Below are 21435 nucleotides of genomic sequence, written 5' to 3' on the forward strand. Positions count from 1 at the left end.
GAGGAGAAGCATGTTTCAGTCAATTGAATTAAAAACCTGAATTCATGAATTAAGAATCCCCCAACTGTCTCTCACTTAAAAGAAATAAGTGCTCCATGGAGCCAATGCCCCATCTCCTTTCATGCTGTTCAGCAGTTTGTAGAGGTGTTCCTCTGTAATGGAGAATATTCCACAGTTTCACAAAAGGATGTACAGGCTCAGAGGTGAGCATGACAATACACAGAGAGACAAAAATACTAATATAAGCAATGAATAAAATATACAAACCAAACCAAAATTAATTAAGAGCTCTTTCCCCTATGCACTTCTACATCAACTGTTATGATGACATTTTTGAAAGTTTTGGGAGAAAATTCATTAAGAGCTCTTTCCCCTATGCACTTCTACCTCGACTGTTATGATGACATTTTTGAAAGTTTTGGGACAAGGAGAGATACTTATCAATATAAAACAGCTCTGCCATAAGTTTTTGCTGACTTGATGATACTAAACTGAGCTTTATGATTCAGGAAACATTCTGCATATAACTTTATTCAACTGCATGTGAATCAGAGTACCAGTTAAGTTTCTTTTGGCTGATACATTATCAACTGATATGGAGATATGATTGTTACACAGTAATGTAACCCGGGCAGCAAAACTTTTTATTGCAGCCAAAAAGACGCATTCTAGGTTTTGCAATATGGACAGAACCACTTTTCATGGCCTCATTTCAGCATGACCTTTGAGCGATTGTTATGTCCTTCTTCATTGTTCATTAATTGTGAGAATTAAATGGCCAAAAGGATCTCTCAAACTGTGTGCCATCAATCTAAAGAATTTTATCATTTCTCCTCTGCATAGAATTCCTTTTTCCATTTGTGAAATGCTTTTCAGCTTAGGAACACAATTACTTCAGAAAAAGGAGAACTCGAACTTCATATAAATAACATAGATCTTCAAAAACAGTCAACAAATCAAGTGACCCGCTTTAGACATAGTTAAAAGGAAGCAGCTGTTTCCAGGCAGCAAAATAAATAAAGGGGTTGAAACACGCAAAGTAAATATGCTGTGATGTACTTTAAATCTTTCAACATTGCTTTCAGCTATCCCACTGGAAAACTTGGGCACACTGGATAGTCCCAGCTGAAGAAGCAGGCTGAAAAGGCATCAGTACAAGATGTATTAAGTAGGTTTGTTTATTTGTTTGTAAATATATAAAAATAAAATATGTAAAAATAGACACTGGCTGAAATAAAACACACTGCAAATATCTTGCTACTTGACATAAACAAAAGTGGTAGAATCAGGTTCTGAATCATGAGAATTTGTGTTTAGGTAAAACTTTTATACTGAACTGCCTCGGAGACCTGAGCCCAAGCAGAGTCACTGCAGTCACCTTCTGAAATGAAAGTGTATTCAGGTGGCACATGCAGGGGTGTACACACGCCAGGAAGGGACCAGCCTACCTGCAAATGTCGGAGGAGAAGAAACGCAGTACCTGGTCCTTCTTCGAAAGTGCATGCAGGTGGCACATGCAGGGGTGTGCACACGCCGGGAAGGGACCAGCCTACCTGCAAATGTCAGAGGAGAAGAAACGCAGTACCTGGTCCTTCTTTACAAATGGTGGGAATGATGCCCCATCTGTGAATAAAATAAAGTAAGGCCATGACAGCAATTCCACTTAGACGGAATGATTTGATTTCTAGCTCGATACTTACCTGCTACTTTAAAGCTGTGAAAAAGGTAAACAAAATGAGTCATTTATGGGGAAAACATTTATGAAAGTTATTGCACAGTGACAGGCACTCCACAGATAAGACTGAATTGTTTTTGAAAGTGAGCCAAATTATTGCAGCTATTTTTTTTTCACAGATGTGAAGCTGCATGATCAAGAGAATGCTTCAATATTATTTAGTCTAAAGACCTAAACCTTTCTAGAGGTGCTTCGTTCAGCTGCGAAGCACTTACAAGAAACACAGATTTAGACTTCCAAAGTGCCTATTTAATAATCAGTGTTAAGCATTTTTTTCACCAAAGATTGCTCAAGTGGACCTCTTCTTTCTAAGCTAATGGAGAGAAGGAAGCACTTCTAGGGCACAAGCCATCTCACCCAGTGGTACACATGCAAAATAGGTCAGAGGAATAGCACTTTGGTGATGTATTTTTCTTCACTTGTTATAAAAACAACACAGACAGCCAGTTCAATGTATATTTCTGCATTGAAGCATCCCAGTTAAGTAAGAAGAGTCTCTGCTGTTTTCCCAGACAAGGTGTTGTGAGAAACCTTTTACTGGTACATTTGTTACTACTTGCTCCAATTTCTGTTTAGTTGCTTAGTCAGCAGCCGTAACCAAGGGATTGAAAACATCTGTGGTATCTTTGAATCTAGTTGGCAAGAGCGAAAACACTAAATTACAGACTGCCACTTGCCCACTGCTGACAGAAGCACTTTTTCTTAAAGAAGATCCAAGATCATCCTAGACACACATTCTATTTCTTAATCTTGGCAGTCTTGGAGAATTTGCGAGCTTAGACTCATTTCCAACTCCATACAAGAATACTGCTTAATATTTTTATCTAAATATTTAGTTGTACGACACATATGCTGCACTTTGTTGTGAAAACTTACAAGATAAGAAAGAATTCTAACACTTAGTTACAAGGCTTCTTAAGCTAAACACATGGTCTCTCCTGAGTAGTTGCACTGAATGATAACCTGAGTGATAACTGTTTGATAACCTTTGCTAATGAGGAAGAGCTCCAAAATTCTCACTGTAATGGAGCACTTAGCCTAGTTAGCTGAATATGTTTATTCCATCAGTTGTGGGAGAAGAAAAAACAAGAATTCGACCCTGGGGGGAAAAAAAAACTGTTCAGAAGAAAGAAGGAAAGTCCCAGAACCTGAGACAATGTTGCCTCCTATAAAATTAATGACATCTAATCCTTCCTTATTCATAGACTTTTGGAAAGTCAGAATCTTGTGACTTATATGAAATACTTCAAAATAATTTGCCATTAGCTCTGGGTTATAAAGAATAATCCCAAAAACCTGCTTGTTTTGATACTCCCATGGGAAGCCTACAGTGCTCTGCAAAAGCTTCCATGACATCTGCCAGCCTCAACTCAACAGATTCTGGTGTCCTTACAGTGATGCTTTCATTTAACAAGAATAATATTATAATCTCAAACAAATGTATCTTAAGTATTTTCATATGCATTCCAAAAACTAATTCAAAAATATTCTCTAATTTATTCATCCCAAACTAAACTATTCGTCGTCTTCTTCCCTTTTCACTTTCTAGCAGCTTCCAAACCACCTAACAGCTCGCTCCCTCATTACCGCAATTTCATATCTCAGTAAATTTTTTTCTGTCTGCTTTTTTGCTTTAATTTTGTTTTTCAACACTGTAAAAGAATGTATATTGTTAGAATGCAAAGGTAATTTACAGCTGCTATAGCAAAGAAAAAGTATCTTATTTATATTATACCATAAAGATTAATTATAGAAACAGAGATCTGATTTCTTTTCTTGTATCTCTTCCACATCTATTCTAGTTGAAGAGGGTGTGTGTATATATATATATAAAATAAAGTACAATAATATATATTATAATAAATAGATACATATGTATACATGTATAATAATAGTAATATGTACACATTCATATTTATATAGACATTTAATATACAGAATACAGAACTGTCAAAATCCAGGGGGATTAACTTAAAAATTTTCTTATTATTCCCCTGCAGTATCAAGAAATGTTTTGAAATTTTAAAAAGCTTAAATAGGCTCACCTGTGCCATTAACCAGATCACAGTGACCTTCCCAGTACGAAAGATTCCTTTAAGATAAAAAAAAGTCATACTGCATGTAGTATATTATACCATGCAACCCGTTTCATTACCTGTATTGCTAAATATAATTGCTCCAGTTATTTAGCTTGATCCATTAACAAAGTCAAAGTATAGAGATGTTCATTCATGTATTCAGATAAACTATATGATGCACTACAATAGGATAAAAGGGATCTAGCTAACTAAGCACGCAAAACAGAAGTAACTATTTGTATCAAAGAATCAATAACTGTCTTAAATCCAGATTCCTAACAGAATCATTAATTCCTGAGAGAGGTGGTTTTGCTAAGCCCAGGGCTTGGTCTAACTTTCTTTGAATTGTTGAATTGCATTTATCTGTAGCTTTTACTGAATCAAGCCTTAGAAGCGATAGCTTAAAAATACATGCTGTTTTTAGTTGTACAATGCTATGATACCTTTTGTTTTTATAGCTTTCAATTATTGCTGTTTTTTTAATATCTTCTGTCCCAGTATAGACTCTGTAAAGTCCATCCAATGTCCCATTATACTGCAATAGACACAATAAGAGGGAATAACAGTTAGAAGTACTGAACCAGATTGTAGCACTGTCAGATTTTTTCCTCAGAACAGCTATCTTTATTTTATTCCACAGAATGATAACTGAAGGCTTTGCCTTCTCATTGGTTTCACTTACCGGGTAAAAGACTCCCACAACTGAGTTCGAGACCATGGGGATCTTGTCTAAGAAGGGATCTGTGTATCCCCACAGTAATTCTTTCACTGTTCTGTTCTGCAGCATGGTTGACTTTGACGATTTAATAAAACTATTTGCAAATATTTGCATTAAAGTGTTCTTATACACTGAAGGTACAGCCTACAAAAGCAATAAAATCAATGGTTAGCATAAAATTCTGCATGTGCTTTGGATCAAAAACACAGAGACTAACTCCAAGAAACCTGTGGCAAAGCCAGTTTCCTGAGTTGCAGCTCACCGTAAGTTAAGTTTCGACTTAAAACTTATACTCCTTAACAAAACAAATACTGGGCATGACTTGCACATCATATACCTTGACTTCAGTAAGGCTTTTGATAACGGTCTCCCATAACATCCTCATAGGTAAACTCAAGAAATGTGGGATAGATGATTGGACTGTGAAGTGGACTGTGAACTGTCTCAGCAACAGAGTTCAGAGGGTTGTGATCAGTGGCACAGAGTCAAGTAACCAGTGTGTGGCCAGTGGGGTTCCCCAGGGATCAGTGCTGGGTCCAGTTTTGTTCAATATCTTCATCAACGACCTGGATGAGGGGATAGAGTGCACCCTCAGCAAGTTCACTGATGATACAAAACTGGGAGGGGTGGCTGACACACAGGCAGGCTGTGCTGCCATCCAGTGAGATCTGGACAGGCTGGAGAGCTGGGCAAAGGGGAACCTCATGGAGTTCAATAAAAGCAAGTGAAGAGTCCTGCATCTGGGGAGGAATAACACCAGGCACCAGTATAGGGAGACCTTAGAAAGGTTTTGTCACCAAAAGAGAGAACTAAGAAAAAGCAATAGCTCCCAGATGGAAGAAAAAAAATAAATAAATTCAACAGATATTTGAAAGACAAAGGAGAAAGCGCAGGTCTTTCAAGATGTCATGTCTGATTTCCAGAAAAGTCTGATGTCTTGTTATGCCACTGCTTGGAGCTAAAGAATCAAAGCTCTTAAGTATTGAACCGTGCTGCAGCCCTGCAGGAGGGGCTGAAAAAGAGAAGAGAAGATTGGCAAAAGACAACTGAGCAGGGTATAAAGACAGGGGATCTTGTTAGTGTATACAAATATCTGAGGGGTGGGTGTCAAAAGGAATGGGACAATCTCTTCTCAGTGGTGCCCAGCAATAGAACAAGAAATAATGGGTTTAAGTTAGAACACGGGAAGTTCCACCTCAAGATGAGGAGAAACTTCTTTACTGTGAGGGTGACAGAGCCCTGGCACAGGCTGCCCAGAGAGGTTGTGGAGTCTCCTTTCCTGGAGGCTTTCAAAACCCACCTGGATGCGTTCCTGTGCGGCTGCCCTAGGGGATCCTGCTCTTGCAGGGGGGTTGGACTAAATGATCTCCAGAGGTCCCCTCCAACTCTGAATATTCTGTGATTCTATGATTTTATGATTCTATAATTCTACACAAAAGCAGACAATTTGTCTTCACTTCTTATGAGTTTACTAGATCATCCCCAGTCACAGAATCACAGAGCAGCTGAGGCTGAGAGGGACCTCTGGAGGTCAACTTGACCAACTTCAACTCTGAAGCAGGGCCAACAAGAGATATTTGTACAGGACCATAGACAGATGGCTTTTGCATATCTCCAGGTAATAACCTTGATTCCATAAAAAGGACCAAGTACTGAATCTTCATTATTTATTTAATTAGAAAGAATTATATGTTTCAACAATCAAGTCCTTCTTTCTGAACAGCTTTAATTCTAAATAATTTTTTCCTAATTCAGTGAAGAATAATGTAGATTTACCAGAAGTGATTGTAATGAACTTTCCCAGGGGCACAAACACAAAGTCAAGCCCCTAAAGGCAATGAATAGATTGTGGAAAGCAAGCAAAAATGATCTATATTGGCCTGCCTGATGAAGCAGGAAATTGTAGCAATTTCGATAAGTAAATCTGTATAAAGACAAGGGATTGTCTCAGAACACGTGCTTTGCCTAAGCCCATTAGAAGACCATCTCTCTGTAGTTAGTGCTATGTGGATAGCAATGTAAGTCTCTTCTGCTCTTATTTCTTGCCCCTCACCCCCATGCATCTTTTACTTCTGTCTGGGCTTGAATAGAGCAAGCCAAAAGCATGGATATGACAAGATTAGGAGATGCAGAAGATGTGGATTCAGTGCGCTCAGGATTAAGAAAGTGTAAAAAAAAAATCTCTGAATTCCCTTGTGAGTATTTTGACAATAGGTGATGATATAAAAGATGGGCTCTACTGGATTGATGTAAGTGCTGTCAAACAAGGTAATCAGAGCCTCTCTGGCAATTCAGGCTTACACCAGTTTGTTTCTGAAGTGCAAAAATGGGCCTTGGATCCTCTGCTCCCATCTCCCTGGTATGGCTGCCTCCAGGCATGAACCTATGTTTAGACCCATAAAGAGTTACATGGTCTAAAGTGCTGAGCAGTGTTGGTTAATACTGTGACATGAAGAACTCTGAGCACAGGAAATATGAACAGCTTTTCAAAAGAGAAATGCTGGCCTGAATTAGGACATAGGCAGAATACAGCTAGTCTGAATAAGATCATACACTTTTATTTATTAGGTCTTTTCTCCCCAGAGAAAAGGAAGCTCAGAGGAGACCTCATTACAGTGTACTGGTACTTAAAGGGCAACTGCAAAGAGGATGGAGGCTCTTCACATGTAGCAGCATGGAGACGACAAAGGACAGTGGGTACAAGTTGCCACCAACAAAGGTTTCATCTTGATAGAAGACAATTTTTTTACAGTGAGAACGGTCAACCACTGAAATGTCATAGAGTCCCTGTAACCGGAGCTTTTCAAAGTGCAACTGGACACAGTGCTAGAAAATTTCATCTCGGCTGTCTTTCTCATAAAAGATTGGATCAGATGATCTTTTAAGGTCCCTTCCAATGTGGGCTCTTCTATGATTCTGTGATTGATACTCTAGTTCTACACTGTGTTAACACTGACTGTCTCTTCTCTCTGCCACTAACACCCACCCTCTCCCGAGCACACACACAGACACCACAGTTAGTGGAAGACAATCAGGCAACACAATCAGAGCTGAGTATAAGTACGAAAACTGAAAACCTGAATCAAGGGCAGACATTCTCAGCCTGCGACAACACAAAAACATCCGGACTGAAAAGGCTGTAGTGCTACTCTATGTGGAGACCCCTGTCTCCTGAAGGACTAAGGTCTCAGTAGGACAGGAGAGCTCAGGGCATGCCATTGCAGTGGTGCTGAGGGGCGCCCTGGCTTGGGAAGCAAGCAGCTGGGGCAGCAAGGCCATGCATACACCAAGCATGGGTTTTAATACAGCCTCCCCTGCAATGCAGAACTGAGGATATTATGGAAAGAGTATGGCAAATCTATCTTGTATTGTTCATGTTATACTGCACACAGAAAGGGAATCCATCTGCAAACTCTTGATTTGTTCCCACACTGAAAGTAATTAAGGGGAAACTTTTTGGTGCATTCCATCCAAACTGATGACTTTGCTTCCACCGACATGAAAATGTCAATTTCCATTTAGCAGTAAGGTTACCCTGGGAATATAAGAAAACCTTAATATATATGTAATATGTCCTCATAATTTATTTTTTTTCGAAGTCCATAGTACAGTTATCTTCAGCATAGCTGACATTCATGCCATCTGAGTTCATAGAGAGGATATCCTGTAGCAGTTCCAGTATTACTAATGCTAACTTCCCCTTATTTCCTCCAGTATCTCAACATTTTAATGTGGACATTATGGTTTTGTTTCTTTACTTACAGCAACAGCAAGGTTGAGGCAGGTGATCGTATCATTTTCTGTCCCAATGGACATATCAGGTTCAAAAAGAGCAACATTAGGCAACATATAAGATATTGTGCCATCCAAGTTCTCTGTGATATTTTCTTTGGGTAAATATCGCACCCTTCAAAAGCAAAATAAAAAGAGAAACTATTTTTAATATTTGCTTTTTGAGAAAACACATAACCATGCTTAACTGAAGATTTTTGAAAAGTTGATGAAAATTTTTATATGAGTGTTGAACATTTTATAGTCACTGAAAGGATTCTAAACTTCTCATGAAAATTCTACTTTCTGGAAAATATTTTAGAGATATTTCCTTAGTGCCTAAGAGATGCTTTTCTTAATAGTAAAGTGAAAACAAATATTTCTCTTTCATTTTTATTTCAATAATGGACCTTGTATCTTTTTTATATTTTGTTTTGAATTGATTATATTTTGTTATATTTTTTCTAAAAATTTTCTCATGGTTGCATGTATTTAGAAGGGGATGACTCAGAATGGTTAATAAACACTCTTAAGTTTTATTTAATATGCCTGTGTTGCAACAAAACAGATTACAGATTAAATTGATAATTGGAGTCACTTGGATAATATTTCACATGCATATGGAGATTTATAAGCAGTCTTTTAGCTCCACTGATACTCTCCTTCCGGAGTAGCAGAAGCTTCAGAGAGCATTTCCTCATGGTAGAGGTGTAGCCAGTGTAGGTGGGCTTCACCCTAAAAGCAGGATTTTGGCTTCTCACTGTTGATTTTTGTGTGTATCATTTTAATTAACAGCCTAATGTGCAGAGCATCTGGAAGTTTGGAGATTTTTCTTCTGATTAATACTACTTCTAACTAGAAACAAAAGACCTAAAACAAGGTTTCCCAACAGAATCACAGGGATAGTTGCATTTCATGCCAGTTTTTCTACACTGTCATAAATAATTAAGTATTTAAAGGGAGAGTGAGAGAGACTCAGTGTCAGAGTGACTCAGGTAGAGCCTGTATCCTAGGTGACCACAAAGGTGAGAAAAGCTATAGCCATCATTTCTTACATTGTCTGATCTATGCTTCTGTCAGAGATCTGTCCCTGAGAAAATAGGCACCAGCACCAGAGTAATTAAAACATTTTGCTGGGAATTCAACTTTTGCAGTATTTCTTAACTGATTGTTTTCCAGTTCCTGTGTAACAATTCCCTATGCCTTCCCAAATAATCTGTGAACCAAGAGCTCTCTATTCCAATGAGAACTGAGTAATCTTTTAAGCATCAGACCACCTCAGCTGTAGATGCTACAATGTAAAACCATCTTCTGAATGTAATACACAACCCCAAAGATATAAAAAAGAAATATCATTTTAGGAAAGTAATTTCCTAACAAGGGTGCCAATGATAGCTGAGCACAGGATTGAATGATTTAGGAAGCATCTACTAGTCCTCTGTCAACATCACATCTAAAAATATGCAAATGATTAAAAGTTTCCCTGAACAGGCATGAATTGCTGCATTCTACCCTAGCTAGGAGATTCAGAGAAAGGAGTGATTTTTCAGAGGAAAAATTGAAATAGGATATGCTATAAATTAAAAATGAGTCATAAAGGACCAAAGAAGCAAAACAAAAAATATGAGTGATATATGGATAATAAGATAAGCTGTTAGTTTTAGGGCATCTGGCATATTTTCTTCTACATGAAATGTTGGCAAAAGCTGCACAGCAACAAATGGAACCACACCTGTATATTGTTGTGGCAAAAAACTTGGTAATAAGCAATTATTTTTTACAAGACCAAATATCTTCACATCCATTTACCTATTGCTAAATGTGTTTTCCCAATGTGAGACCCAACACAGCTGGAATTTAGGCATTTTGTCAAGTCTAAATAAAATACAACCGTGGAATTTCAAAAACAAATTTTAAGTCAGCAGAACTTCCTCTGAATTTAACAAAACTTCTGATATGACATGCCACATACTCAGGGGGCTTTGCTTACCTGTATGTGTAAGGTCCTCTTTGTTCAAGTTGTGGCTGTGCTCCTTCTAATACTTCTGAAGGATTTAGCACATGGAAAACCCAAAATTGTCTGTAAACTGAACTTCCTGGTACAAGCCAATTTTCAAAAGCAATGGTACCATTTGCAATAACAGCTTCCTAAAAGGACAAAAATTAAAGCTAAAATTAACCACACAAAATGAGTGATAAGCTGTGTTTACTTTCCACATGATTCTAGAGGATTCCCAAGCAAACAGAAAATAAAGCTATTTTATCAGTAATCTGAGGCATACAGCACACACTTTTGGCCAATATTTGAAGGCAGCCTGACATTCTCACTCAGGGAGAACAAAAGTGAGTCCCCTTAAAATATTGGCTGCACAGCCAATACAATTCCTACTGTAGCCAGTAGCAAAACTTCCCTACTGCTGTGTTCAGGCACTGCCCTAGTTTCCAAATACTTGCCAAATCCACTGACCATTTGTTGAAAAAAAAATAATTTTCATACATTTGCAGATAGCCTAGGGGAAGAAACAGGAGTTATCTCCAAGCATATTCAAGCACTAAGTACTTTTGCACCCAGAGAAATGAAATAATGTTCTTGCAGGACTGTTTTTTGTCAGAAAACTCTTGTAACCAAAACTACAACTTTCTAAGAAATTTTTTGAGTTTTGATAACATTTTTTTGGCAAGTTGCCCACATCTAGGAAATGAGGGCAAAATATGGCTGTCAGGACAAGATAGGACACCAAAACTGACAACCAGTAGCTTTATGTCTAAGGCATTCAGCTGGAGTACGGTAAGTGTTTATTCAGTTGTTCAGTCCAGTGAGAAGGAAGTTGGAATGTGTATTTCCTGTATCAGCAGGAGAATACCTGCTTTTCCTGATCTACATCAGGCCTCTTTCTGTATGATTTCTCCCAAAGCCCTGAGATAATGCAGTTTTTCCCCTTGGTAGTAAAGATTCAGAAAATTTTGTTTCAGTAAGAAAAATCTAGGCTGCCTGGCTCCAACGTACAAAATGCATGTTTTATTAGAGTGGTATGATATTAATTAGTTAATTTGCACAGCTCATAATGTCCCAGGAATTAAAAACCTGGAATCCCTCCAGATAGCAAGAAAAGACATTTTAAATTACAATTTTTCTTTTTAGCTTAAGCTTCTGCCTTTAGAGTTTGCTTAGCAAGCACCGATAGAATAAAGTATACTACCAATTAAGAACCAGTGCAGTTAGAAACGAGTATCATGTCTGGAAAACTCACAACACAGTCAGGGCTTTTTCCATGGAAAGCCTGTTCATATGGTGAAGTTGCCAATGCCTTGCTGGTAGTTTAAAGCACTGGGCTTGCTGTCTGAATATCTGCTATAATTTGTGTGCGTTTGTGTGAGAGGGGAAAGAAAGGTCTTTATCAACTTGAGGTCTTGCGCTCAGACTCTACAGCTAAAATTCTTTTCAGCCTTGTTTTGCCAGCCTCAGGAGGCCAAAGACTCCATCATAGCTGTGATTCAGCAAGGGGAAGACCACCTTCTTCATGAAGAAAGAAAAGTTTACATGATTTGGAAATCACCTTCTCAGTTGCCACAGAGAATTGCTCAAAGCATCTGGGAGAAGCAGGTTGATCTAAAGAAAGATGCAACTCGGACTGCTCAGAGTCCTTCTGTGATTGGTGCTCAGCAGGGTCCTGGGACAGGGGCAGATGTCAGGACTTGACCTCCTGCCTCTGTGTAACTGGGGTAGGGAAATGGCTAAAGTCAACTGGTTGGTCGAATCCAAGAAATTATGAACAGTCAGCAATGGAAGTTTCTCTACCTTGTTGTTTTACACTAAATGCAGCCATCAGGATTTCTGATTAAGGAATTCAAAATTCAAGACAAAGTTGCTGTATTGACAAAGGATATTGTCAGATGGACAAATGATGCCATTTTCTGGGAACTGAGAGATGCCATGAATATTACAGGGTATAACAAAGTTGATACTGGCTTATCCCTATGTGTTTTGTTGAGCTGCATATGTAAGCTAGAGGAAACAAATGGTAGAATTCTGTAAAACCAAATAAGTTAAGTTCTAGGAAAGCAAATAGTATTTTACCAATTTGCAGCTGAAAATATGAATATCTATTCATTATTTTTTAAGTGATGATTATTAGCTTCTTATTAGCCTTTCTATTCAGGCTTTGTTAGACCAAACATTTTAGTGCTTTTTCCGTTCTTGATCATAAAAAAGTATGAAACCCAAACAAGCTCATCATTGATAATGCTGGAATATGTGTGATTAATTCACTTAAGTTCTTCTAAGAGTTACCAATGGGTTTGAGTGGTTAGACTTAGCTGGAAAAAAAAGCCAATCAGCTGAAAAATAAAAAAAAAGTTTTATCATAAGAGAAATTACAGGAATTTTGCCTTAGTAATTTTGTTTTAAGAAGGGGAAAGGCAAAAAGTAGTAGTTCACCCATGTATAAACATCTTCTTTCAAAAATATCAGATGCAAACATTCTGATTCGTTGTTTTGAATTCACTTTTGCTTTTGTTTTTTTTTATATTAGACATGATAATATCTAATAACAATGATAATAGACATGATAAAGTGCAGCTGAAATGTGTAGAGTCAGTTAAAAAGGTACATTCTGATACCCTCAGACAAAATACTTATAGTAAAGAACTCTAAAACTTTTATGTTTCTCTTCTAATTTAACAAGGACATTTTTTCTAAACCCCTAAGGCCTTCGTGGAAAGGCATCTCTACCCTCTGGACAGATTCAGTGTTTGGGGAAACTAGGATCTTGCCCCTTGGTACTGAAATCAAAGGCACATTTTAAGCAAGGAAGTTTCCTTTCCCTGAACAGTATCAGAGCTGAAATATCTTAGTACTAATCTCATTCAGTGGATCCCTGCCAAGATGCTGCCGGTGGTGGCATTTTGTGTGTGCTCTTCAACTGACAGTTTCTTTAAGGTGCCTCTAAAACAGGTATGTAATGTTAAAATTTTTTAAGTACTAGAAGCGAGAGTAGAAACAGCTTATCCCAAGATAACCTGAGATGGGGGTAGAACAATCCAGGGGTATTGAAGATAGCAATGAGCATTGTATTGAAGCACAGATGTATGTGAATAAACTGGAACACATGAAGAGGTGACACCTTGCTGCAGTTCCATGTTACATGGACTTTGTTTGGGTTCTCCACCCATGGACTGTTCTTGGGTGGAGAACACCTGCCTGCTAGGAGATAACAGCCTATACTCTGAAAGTCTCTGACAAATTGCTAAGGTCATGCCAGATTATCTCTACACTTGGAGATGCTTTCTTATTGCTGCAACCACGGTGTGCAACCTTCCAGCAAAATATGTCCTGCAGTGTTTACTCAGGCTAATCTGTCAGTGACTCCGGTAAAGAAGAAATGAGGCTGGCAGGGTTTGGTAAGGCACAGAGATGTATGCCGAAGGGAAGTGTGCTCAGGCTTCCACTGCTATCAGAACAGGAACATTAAGAACTATTGATTGCTTTGATTTTTGGAAACAGAAGTTGTCCCTATTTATTGGGACATGCTATTATCCCTATTTTTTGAGACATGTGATTTGACTAAATCTTGATAACAAGTAAATTTATGACCATTCAACTTGTTATAGATGAATTGTCCTAAAACTATTCATTCAGGAGAAAAAAACTTATTCAACATCTGTTTCTCTAATATAGTATATTTTTTATAGTAAAATTAACTTCTCCTAGAAATATAGATTTAGATTTACTGTGTTGCTGTGAACTTGCAAAAAGAACTGGGCTTTACTCTGAGATAGGCCTGAGAGAGGAACAACTAGGGGTCTTTTTTCAATCTTTGGACCGTGCAGAATTTAAGATATGATTTTGCTTACAATGATGATATCTGAAATGGGGTCTCCCTGTTATCAAAAATATGTCATTTTAATATCTTTTTTCACCCACTGAAAACCTAAGTTCAGGTTTTGCCTCATATGAATCCAAATTCAAATATAAATATTTACAGACCGTATTTGAGAGAATATCACACTCAAGTTTTTTTCCTGTCCTAGAGTCTCTACTCTTGAGAAATTCCAAATAAAATTTTCCATGAAACTGATATGATTCTACAAACATTTCCTTAAAAAAAAGACATTTTCAAAAGTGAAGGATTTCACCAAAAAATGTATTTTGAGTATGTTCTCTTCAGCAGACCTATTTCCTTTTCATTTATTTGTATATTTATCTTAAATGCAGCTGCAGTGAATAAAACATTGTCTTTATTACTAGCTCTTTCACCCACAGTGGTAAATCAGAATTAGTTAGATTCAAGTTACTCTTCAGCATCTACTGAATTGATGACATATTTCAGCTGTTGCACCTTGGTATACCTTTCCTGAAAAGGCATTGTCTTGGAACCTCATGGTCTTACTAAGTAGTCAACATGATAAATAGGAAAAAATAGTCCAGTATAAATAAAGCCTCTATAAATTTACTCTTTTGTGTTTCATATGAATACTGGTAACATTTTATATATATCAAAAAAGCTGCCTTGAAATAGGTACAAGCATCTGAAACATGATCACAATGTAGAAAATTATAAAGTGGTTGAGGAAAAAGTTACTCTGTCTAATAGTTTACCACTAAGAACTCAGGCAGGTATAATTTTGTACATAGATATTTGCAAACCATGCTGTATAACTGGTTCATTATTATAAGTATACAGATGAAAACATAACATTGTTGATATGTATAATTTGCTTTGAAAATACATAATAGCATAAAATAACTCAGAGTAATTATTTTATGTAGAGAGGTACACATTTTTTAAACTATGTGCTTTCTAGAAAACTTGACATTTCCTCACTACCACAAAGATAAAATAATAATTGGAAAATTCCTCTATGCTTAGAATTTCACTGAGTTTGCTGACAAAAATAAAATGTTATGTAGAAGCCATTTTTTTTCCAATTTTCTAGAAAAGTGTTGGTAAACTCTAGGGAGAGCCACAACAGTTTAACATTTCCTCACAGTTCACACATTGACCTCCTCAACAGACTTCAATAGGTGTTAAGGGCACATCTTCCAGAAGTGTCTTTGAATAAGTATCTCCAAGATCTCCACAGTCTACAGCACCACAGCAGATCATTAGGAGGACTAATCTTCAGCCAAAGAATTTAAGGTTTCCAGATTTTTAACTGTAGGAGACCCCATCATGGCTGCACTGACTCCAACAAGACTCCATGTCTCCATGGTGGACACCCCAGGGCTTCCATGGTTGCTCACTCCTGATTACTCCATGATTTAGACCCTCAGTTGTACATCTTTGCCATTGAAGATTTAACAAATTAACTTTTCATTTTTCTTTAAAGGCAAAACTAGATTTTAAAGAAATAAAATAATCTGAAAAGAACAGAAAAAAATGTGTCTAACAGGTCTACAACACTCTACGTCAATTAATTTTCACACTCCTTGAATTAAGGAGATGTATATTATCAGATCCTGGAGTCTTGTGGAGAGCATTAACTTGGATCATACATTCACAGAATGCGAGCTCAATGCATGTAAGTGTAGGATTAGATTATTCTTCAAAAGTTTGTTAGGATTATTTGCAGTATGCAAGTGTAAGTGCATGGATTGAGTACCAAAATAAGAAAAAAGTGCAGAAATATAAATAAGTGGATCATCATGGGGAAAAAATTAAGAGACTAGAAACAATTATAATTAAAAAAAAAAGTAAAAAATGCTTACTTCTAAATTATATTATCAAAACCATATTCTGAAAACAATATTTTGCCTTCACATGGGAAGCATGAAAGATAGCAAGCAAGTAAACATGGCAATATAATTAATATATTAAAAATTATTGCTACAGGATCTATTCTCAGTAATGTTTGGATTGCATTACAAAAATTAGGTTTAATAAAAAAAAATAAAAATAAACCAGAACACAAGACTTATAAATAATGACCCTTCAATAACCACAAATCATACAGACTAAAAAAAAAGAAGTAAAGAAAAAATGTGTACCTTTTCTATTGCTTTGCCTATAAGGTGATCTCCAACTGGTATCAGAACTCCTCCGAAGATAGCCAGCACAGCACCAATGACAGCCCCAGTGAGGAGCCCACAGTTTCTGTTACAGCCCATTCCTCTCCTTTGTCAGGGTGCAGGCAGGCAATGTAAAAGTATCCTTGCTGTAAGGCTTGATGGCTTTTTTCTCACTTCTTGGTCTCAATAGACTCACTGATCTTCCTGAGAGAAGCTGTTAATATAAGGATACAGTGAACAAAAATCATATTCCAAAGCTCAAAGTACAAAGTGCATGAGTTGAAGTGGGTAGGAAGATAACATGTTAAAACTAGATAGACAGTGGCAGTCAGTGCCAAAAAAAACAAACAAACAAAAAAAACCCCAACAACAAACAACAAACAAACCCAACCCCCCAAATATGTTGCATGTACTTCTGGCAAGCTACTTGGCCAGCTAGTTGCGTGTTACATATAATTATAATATTTTTTTATTCCAATTATCTAAAAGACTGATAAGTCCTTTCATTAGTCTTCTTTTTTATTTTCGTTGTTCTCTGTTACATTAGGGCGAACTCACATCATCGTTATTCAGCTGACACTCCTTCTGAGACAAGAACCTTCTCTAAAATCGGTGTCAAAAGAGGAGGCTATAGCCCTCTGCTTTTACTGCAGCCTGCAATGCCCATGGCTCCCACTTCAGGCAAGACCAAGACTTTGCACCACTGGTGTGAGCTTCCCAGGCATTACATCAGGAGGGAAGTCCTCAAGGTCCATCAGCACCTTGGTGGGAATGGCAGCCTCTAGTGGGAGGCACCTATGAGAGGCCTGTCCGTCCAGATCTCTGTCAGTACACAGTTACTACCAAAAGGAATAAAGTTTCAGCAACTCTGTGATAAAAGTGTGACTGGATTTTCCTTTCAGACTTGCATTCTTATCATCACCTACTTTTGTCCATCCCAGTTGCCTTACAGAAAAGCAGCCTTCTTAGAGTGAGTCAGGATTTTGATCTTTGAAAGATGTAACACCTTATATCTCAAGATCATTCACGCTCATAAAAAAAAAAAAAGTCTACCATTACTCATTGGAAAATAAGAGTTGCTGGTAATATGTGCTAACATATCTTAAATTCTGGCTCCCAGAGAAAGGTGTTGTAGAGAAAATCAGAACTATGTCAGTGACGAGAGATATGGTAAAACATAATCTTCCAGTGATATTTTTCCTATTTTTTACTGTTTATGAACAACTGAGACAAACAGATGCCTAATTTGCAATTTACTCCTGCTCAGGAATTAATCACAGCGACAGAATGTGCAAGATTGTTATTTGCTTTAGACCTCCTGCTAACAGAAAATCTGTTGCATTGTATTTTAGATGTCATTGTCTATATTCCTCATATTCTTGTCAATTTCTGTTTGTTAACATGCTGTGATCATCTCTAAAACAGTTTAAAGCAGGTATTACTTGCAGAGTTAATTATGCATTCAAGGCCAGTTGCAGAAAGCAAAGGAAAACAGGAACATGGAGTGGAAGAACAACTCAGCCTGAATTCCCCGTTTACTCATGAGGATTAAAAGGCTAAAAAACCTTTGCGGATTTCTAAATAGTAAGGCAAGTGTAGGAATAGTATGTGTTTTATTTTTGTAAAGGCAGTTATCAGATCCTTTTATTAAGAAAAGGACACATACAGCACTCACTGATATGTAAGGTATCATGGTCAGCAGGTGAATGATGTGTCCTCCCACATCCTACTAATCTCACAGTTACATCATATCTGTACCTGAGCTCCTTTTATTTCCACGGGAAACTCACCTTTTGCCTGCTCTTGCCCTAGCAGCATTTTATGGCTCCCTTGCCATTAACAATAACTATTTCTGTGCATATGAACTCGTTTGGTATTTTAATCATTTTTCCTTGGAGAACGACCAAAAGCAGAATGGCCAAAAGACCACTTGCAATCTGAGAAAACTACCATTCTTGTAAAAGTCAGCCAGTCCGTCCACTTGACATCAGGTCATTCCTTGTGGTTGCCATGTCAAGACTTTACTATTGGATTGCTTTACCTGCACATACAAGGGGCCAAGAAGGAAACCAGATTTGGCTATGGTTTTTGACTTCCACGGAGAAGAGCCTCTTTGCAGCTTAAACTTGGCTGCAGCAGGTACACCTTATGTGAACTGCAGGTTTCCTTCGTTGCTTTTCTCTCTACCAACTCTGTTACTCTGTGCCTTTGCACAGAGTAGCAACAGAAACTCACAGAAGGTGTAATATTTAGGAAAAATAAAACAAAAACAACATTTTCCCTAACTTTTCATGCAACTTGTTGCACTTTTCACAAAGATAACTGAAAGATAACTTGACTGAATTACAAAAATACCAAGTTATTAAAGGCTCTTTGATATATAGGATGGATACAAAATGTGGCTACAGAAAATCTTCAAAGCAAAATCAAGTTAGAAATTCATTAGGTCTGAAGAATGAAAGTCAGTAGGACAACTCTCCTATCTTTTTAAATAGGATCAGATCAAGATCTTCAGTCTGGCAAAAGCAGAACCATAATATGGCTGTGAAAGTCACTGGGCAAGTGGTATGGCAATTTAAAAGTCTGGCTGCTGTTATACGTTGTAGGTGATCTAAGGAGATCACAAGTTCTCAACAAAATCAGATTCTGAGAAGTATATATTTCAAGTTGACTTTTTTCCCCAGTGCTATCTATTCTAACATTATTTTTGTTTAAGTGCAGAAATATGTATTTTAAAGTTTAAAATTGAAATTACCTCTTCTTTAAGAGTTTAAAGAGTGATTTTAGATATTGTCAGATTTTTTTCCTTGGTTACATACTGAAACTTTTCAAATTCAAGAGAAATACACCTTCCACCGAAACACATTTCCAAGTTTCTATAGTCTGTTCCAATGCATATATTTTTTGTTAGTCAGACTAAAGATAAACCACTAGAAAGCAACTGGCTGCTAATAACTTGTGCCTATTCCAAGTTTTTGCAAACTTTAAAATATCCACCCTTCTCCCAGTAAACACAATGCAATAGCAGTCTAGACATATTTTATGCAATTCAAATTATCCATTACACAATGACAGTGTAGAGCAGTCACAACATAACACTCAATTTCACGTAGAAGTCAACCAGCAACTCTTGTCTATCACAACTGAATGTAAAATACGGAGATTAAAGTAGAAATTTCCAATAAGAATGCAATTATGTCTAGGAATTCATATACAAGTGAAAACTATTTACCTTAAGCAGAATAGAAAGTACAATGACAAAATTAGATGCTTTCTATGAGACTATAGTATCATTTAAACTTATATTTGACCACAGGATTAATAAGAATATTCACCCCATTCTAGAGCATTGAGTATATGCTTTTTAATATTGTTGCAGATTTCCTTAGTAGAATACTGACAATGGAAATGGTCCATTCAAATCCTTGAAAAGACAATTTATAAGCAGCTGAATAGGAGAAAATATGTACAATGTTACTAAACTTTTTCTTAACTACTTATACTTCTGTACATATTAGTTTATATCAAGCCTTTATAAAAATCAAAGAATATTAGCTTTATTTTCTTAATGATTTCTCCAACTCTAACAGCAAATTTTAAACATTTCTTCATATGGAGTTACCCCAGTTCTAACAGAGAATCAAATTTATTGCCCTAAGTGAGAGCAACTACATGGGGAAGAAGCAGTGAAATTTAAAACAGATTTTGAAAATTCCTGTTAAGAATTTCAACACAAAAACATGGTGTTTCTTTAAATACAATTGCAGTTTTCCTGAGGTCCAATGGTGAGGTTAAAAATCCTGAAATTATTAGAGATACAGTTGCATGGAAGAAGTTATTCCTGATTTTTTTTTTAATCTTTGACATACTTTGAAATCATAATTTCAAGATTTTTATCTGTAATAGTAAATGCTAAAAATATTGCTTTAAAAAGATGCATTTCTTATAGATTCACAGGACTCAAAAACTGCAGTTTAAAGAACATTAAATATCAACAAACAGAATTAAATTGGGAAAGCCAGCAATACTGAACATAAAATACCGTTGCTAACAGTATGAAGCATATCACTAATATACATTAAGTTTCACTGTTTCTTGCAAACAGCTGTACAAAATCCTGTCATTTTACTTTGTATTACAAATAAATATTTTCAAGAGCTGTCCAGCAACTGATTTTAACAATATTTCAGAGGAAAACCTTCTGATTTTAAATGTTGTATCATATGACTCACCTTGAATAGGGCAACTGACTTGTCAGCTGAACCTACAAGTACTTAACACATGACTTGCATCAGGTTACGAGAAGACAAGCAGCTAAATCTCCCCACCAAGTACACAGGCTCTAACTCCGAGGGAGTGTTTATATATTCCAAGAGACGTCAGTTCCCTCTTTATCTTTTTGACAGAAGAAAAAGTTGTATTGGTGCTGGAAGGGGGGTTATTTTTACAGTCTGACTAAAAGCCACTACCTACCACTCGTGGTAATATACTTAGCAGCTGCAATCTTTGTCAAATTTTGATCCAAGTGAGTCAAAGGTCAAGGATACAAAAGGGTAACTTGCTTATTTGGTTCGGGTCACTTCTCTAATATCCATTTGCTTTAAAACTGCTCATATTAGCAAGTTTTGGCTAACCAGTTCCTGACAGCTTCTTTATGATTCCGAATATTTTCGAATGTTCTGTGCTACATAGCATGCTGTCCTGTATAAACAAAGCCTTAATACTGCAGTCATTCTCTCAAAATACAGGCTAAACACTTCCACAGCTTAATTATCGTGATAGTACATTTTCAAATAATAAAAAGGAGGAAATGTCTGAACAGTTTTTAAGAGATTTTTGTCATGGTTTGGATTACAACATTTCCTCACAAAGTGCTAATGTTCTTCCTCTTTTACTGCAAGTTCAATGAACATCATCTCAAAAGCTTCTTTTTCTTAATGTATTTAAAATTTAGTTATTTTTACACTGACATCTGTGTAGACCACTGTGTCACCTCCACACAGTGTCCACTAAGAATTAACAATAATCATTTTGGTAAGATTTTGTAGAAATATTTTCAAATACTTCCTAATCTCAAGTTAATTAAATGAATGATTTTAAAAGATTCTTCTGGCAGCAGCAAGAG

General features: G+C 36.8%; 1 protein-coding gene across 1 annotated transcript; it reads right to left on the minus strand.

The window, feature by feature from the left end:
• Positions 1-1549: 1549 nt before the first annotated feature.
• CD36 (CD36 molecule (thrombospondin receptor)) lies at positions 1550-20645 on the minus strand. The gene is made up of 8 exons (XM_009879244.1): positions 20543-20645; positions 16290-16524; positions 10293-10450; positions 8294-8438; positions 4496-4675; positions 4257-4348; positions 3781-3827; positions 1550-1623 (listed from the first exon to the last, which is right to left on the minus strand). Exons 2-8 carry the CDS (start codon positions 16407-16409, stop codon positions 1550-1552), a joined length of 816 nt encoding a protein of 271 aa, XP_009877546.1. The 5' UTR covers positions 16410-16524; positions 20543-20645.
• Between the last annotated feature and the right edge of the window lie 790 nt (positions 20646-21435).

Source organism: Apaloderma vittatum, unplaced genomic scaffold (genome assembly GCF_000703405.1).
Source record: "Apaloderma vittatum isolate BGI_N311 unplaced genomic scaffold, ASM70340v1 scaffold4852, whole genome shotgun sequence".
NCBI lineage: Eukaryota > Metazoa > Chordata > Aves > Trogoniformes > Trogonidae > Apaloderma > Apaloderma vittatum.

Excerpts from the sequence above, each read along its gene's own strand:
- CD36 (XM_009879244.1), bottom strand. The coding sequence starts at position 16,409 with ATGGGCTGTAACAGAAACTGTGGGCTCCTCACTGGGGCTGTCATTGGT. Across the intron at positions 4,676-8,293 it reads GCCTCAACCTTGCTGTTGCT|GCTGTACCTTCAGTGTATAA; the intron begins GTAAGTAAAGAA and ends TTGCTTTTGTAG. Across the intron at positions 3,828-4,256 it reads GAAAGCTATAAAAACAAAAG|GAATCTTTCGTACTGGGAAG; the intron begins GTATCATAGCAT and ends TTTATCTTAAAG.